Raw genomic sequence first — 3,997 nt, 5'->3', positions numbered from 1 at the left:
GTGACTCACCCTGAAGCTGTGGCCTTCTTTATGTCAGGCTGCTGCTTGCCTTTCGGGAGCCACCACAGCGCCCCTCCATGTTCTGGCTTTTACTCCCTCACCGGGGACCAGTGTGCTCTGTTGTCTCTCAACTAACCATCCAGAGACTTGGTAGAGTTTGTGTGCTTGAGCGGGTCAAGAGGGGGTGAGTTTGGACTGATGTGTGGGCTCATTGTGAAATCAGACTGGTCTATAATCATACAGTGTGTTTAGAGCTGAGCTATTAGCTATTAGCAATGTATCTGTTAAATTGTCCACCTGCTGCTCATGGTCCAACTGTAATGTGAAAAAGCATATAGTTTATGATCAGTCTCCAAATTCCTATTTTGGAGAGTAAGCTAATGACTGAAATAATCTTGCTCCAATTTTATAGGTCACATCTAATACACATACTCAACTACCTATCTTGTCACCTGTTGCCCACATTGTAAATGTAGATTATGTATTCTTCTCACAGTGAAAAGCCAGATGTGTTATCCCAGAAGCTGGGGCTGGAGGCGGAGAGATCATCCACTGAGGACCAGATGAGAATGAAATGGGAAAGCCTCCATCAGGAATTCAGTACCAAGCAGAAGCTGCTACAGAATGTTCTGGAACAGGAACAAGAGCAAGTGGTATCAAGCCTTCTGCTTTTATATGTTTATTAATATGAAAGGTGGACAGTGTCTGCTGAGGAAATATAATGATGTCATAATCTTTACTTCAATTATCAATTCCATAATAAGATACGAAAATCAAATTATTTGTTCAACATTTTTCTTCACAGTATCCTAAAACTACGTATATTTACATGAGAAAATGTATTTGATATCTAGATACTATTTTTCCTCAAATATAATGAGTATCTGATTCCTTCTTAGCATAGCCCATTCAATTTTAAATTTCTCCCTTTTTTTCCACAACCTTGAAAATTATGAATGTCCTAGAACCATCTAGGACAAAAGTTATTTGCCAGTTCCGGAAATAAATTGTTAGGTCATCTTATTTTCCATTATTATTTCTGATATTTAATGATTTCAAAAGATCTTAATAAGAAATGCATTGGGACATTGGTCAATGTGTGGTGAAGAAGAAGTTAGATTGGTTACTGATCCATCTGTGGGACTTGTTCTCAGGAGGGATACTGTTGGTGCTGGGACTGGTTCCAGCAAGCCTGGCAAATCCAATGGCTCTGAATATAGTGACAGAAGGATATAAGTAGGTAATACCAAAAACAAAATAAACAAACAAAAACCCACTGTCATCAAGTTCATTCTGACTCATAGCAACCCCCATAGGATTTCCAAGGCTCTGAATCTTTACAAAAGCAGACTGCCTCATCTTTCTCCTGCAGAGTGGCTGGTGGGTTTGAACCACCAACCTTCCAGTTAGCAGCTAGATGCTTTAACCACTATACCACCAGAGCTCCTTTATAGGTAAAACCAAAAAAACAAAGCTCACTGCCGTCAAGTCTTACCCAATTCATAGGTAGGTGACAGGTATTCATTTACTCCCAGCAGAAGCAGGACAGTGGTGGTTCACTGGCAGAATCCGTGTCTTCTGAGTAGGAGGCCCTGGTTTAGTTCCCAGCAGGTGCACCTTGTGCCTCGCCCCATCGTCTGCCCGTGGTGGTCTGTGTTCCTGTTATGCTGAGCAGGTTTCAGTGCAGCTCCAGACTAAGACCCTGGGAAGAAAGGCCTGAGGAGTCAGCCACTGAAAACGTCTGCATCCAATGGTTTGACCTGCAACTGCTCCTGGAGATGGTACAGAGGACCAGGCAGCAATTTTTTTTTTTTTTTTACTGTGCGTGGGATCAGCATGAGTTCGGGCTGATTCTGTGACAGCTAACCAGCTCACAGCAACAACAAGCCAGGGCACTAGGCTCCTTTAGAGAGCTACTTAGTGAGCCAAGCACCCCCACGAGTCTGGGGTCCAACAGCATCCTGAAACTAGAAGGCTTGCCCGTGTCCTGGGCCAGCATTGCTCATCCAGGTCAGAGGTCTTATCGGGGTGAATTCTAGAATCGTGGCTGTTACTCGATGGAAGCTGCTGGCTTCACTTCTCTGGCTAGGACCAGCTCAGGGCCCGGGAAAGGATGAACTTGGCAAAGCAGCCATTATAAAAGCAGACACACCACTGGGGTACAAAGTCGAAATTTCCAGGATTAGCTAGAAGAAGATGGCTTAGATGTCATAATGTGACCCCTTGTCTATGAGGACCTGTGACCACATCACTGCAGAGCCATGCCTTTTGTTCTGGTTCCCTAGTGCTGCTCTGACAGAAATATAGCACATATGGGATGGCTTTAACAAAAAGGAGTTTATTCTCTCACAGTTTGGAGGGTTTAAGTCCAAGTTCAAAGTGCCAGGCTCTAGGGGCTGGGTGAAAGCCCCTCAACCTTGGGGTCCAGCTCTGCCTCCTGCTCCCGGCCCACTGGAGCTAGAGGCGTTTCTTCACTCAGACAGCTGCTGGCTGCTGAGGCTGAGAAGCCCCAGGGTTGACAACTAAAAAGGAACAGTCCTGATGTTACCAAACCACACAGCAGGCCATTAACTTAAGTCCATTGTAAGCCCCAAGGTCGGCGGAGCCTATCAGGCTGCTGAGCAATGGCACGGTTACATGCAGGGTCCAAGCGTGCCATAGGCTAGAGACCATTCCCAAGGCTTCTCCTTATATACAGGAAGCAGACCACATCCCTAAAGCAGCTACTCAGCTGCTTGTGGTACTTCCCACCATGGAGTTGATTGACAATCTCATCATGGGGAATAATTACCACCAGCTGCCCAGCCACTCAACCAGGCCCAGCCAAATTGACACACAAACATAACTCCCACACCCTTCCAACCTGTTTTACGGAGTCACAGGGCAGGTCACACTTACTGCCCCCTGGCTCCCTTACTGTGACCTAGAAGCTTCTTGCTGTGGTCTGCAAGAGTAGTCGCCAGATCTGGCCCCTCAGTCCTGGAGGCAGCTGTCTAGAATCTGCCCTGGCAGTGGGGTCCTGTGGCTCTTGCCTGGACCCCATACCTGTGTTGAATTAGTCCTTCCTCGTACTCCTGTTCATACACCCCTCAGACGTCTGGCTTGGATTCTTGATTTTTGATGTAGATTTTCTAGACTTGACTGCCAGCATATCTTCTCATAGCATTTCTCCACTGCCTTGAAGATATAGGGAGTTGATAGCACTAAGTCAAGGACCGCCTACCCCCCAACCAGCTCCTGTCAAGTCGATGCTGACTCATGATGACCCCATGTGTGTCAGAGCTGAACTGAGCTCCATAGATTTTCAGTTGCTGATTTTTCAGAGCTAGATTGCCAGGCCTTTCTTCCAAGGCACCTCTGGGTGGACTCAAACCTTCAGCCTTTTGCATAGCAATTGAGCACATCTGAAGGCAGCCTATGTATATGATATTATGGAATGCTTTTTATTTGGCAATATTTCTTTCTTTTTTTTCAATTGTGATTTGGGTGAAAATTTACAGAGGAAATTCACTTTCCATACAGCAGTTCACATATACTTTGTCTCATGACATTGACCACAATTTACCCCAATGCAACAGCTCCGCTCCTACTTCCTCCCAATAGTTACCTCTTCCCTGTGTCCATCCCTCCATGCACTCCTGTCCCCAGAACTGTCTCCCTGTGCATAAGCAGCCCTTCTTTCTCCCATGATTGTTATCTTCAAGGAGTGTATCTACCTCAGGTAAATGTTCAACTCATATGCCTGTCTATTGTTTGGCTTGAAGCCACAGGCATGGGTTCAATTCCAGACCTGAAGGGCAGCTAGGGGCCATAGTCTCAGTGGTTCCACCAAGCTCTATTGGACCTGCAAACCTAGTCCCCCCTTTTTTTTTCTCCAAATGATTTTGAGTTTTGTTCCACGTTGTTCTCCCTCTCTATCCAGGATCTCCTACATAGATCCCCTTCCAAGTGGTTGACAGTAGTAGCCAGGCACCATCTAGTTCTTCTGGTCTCACAG

The 3,997-nt window shown here is 45.9% G+C and overlaps 1 protein-coding gene across 1 annotated transcript in view; it reads left to right on the top strand.

Moving 5' to 3' along the window:
• Positions 1 to 3,997, top strand: part of SYNE1 (spectrin repeat containing nuclear envelope protein 1) — a 578,063-nt gene that overhangs the window by 368,544 nt on the left and 205,522 nt on the right. The window contains exon 95 of the mRNA XM_007943230.2: positions 497 to 653. Within this exon, the coding sequence (XP_007941421.2) occupies positions 497 to 653 (157 nt within the window). The remainder of the gene's footprint in view (positions 1 to 496; positions 654 to 3,997) is intronic.

The sequence above is a fragment of the Orycteropus afer genome, unplaced genomic scaffold, assembly GCF_000298275.1.
Source record: "Orycteropus afer afer isolate SDZICR_OR568_19922 unplaced genomic scaffold, OryAfe1.0 scaffold00101, whole genome shotgun sequence".
Classification (NCBI taxonomy): domain Eukaryota; kingdom Metazoa; phylum Chordata; class Mammalia; order Tubulidentata; family Orycteropodidae; genus Orycteropus; species Orycteropus afer.
The sequence above is the reverse complement of the archived record's forward strand: the minus strand, read 5'-3'. Positions and strand labels throughout refer to the sequence as shown.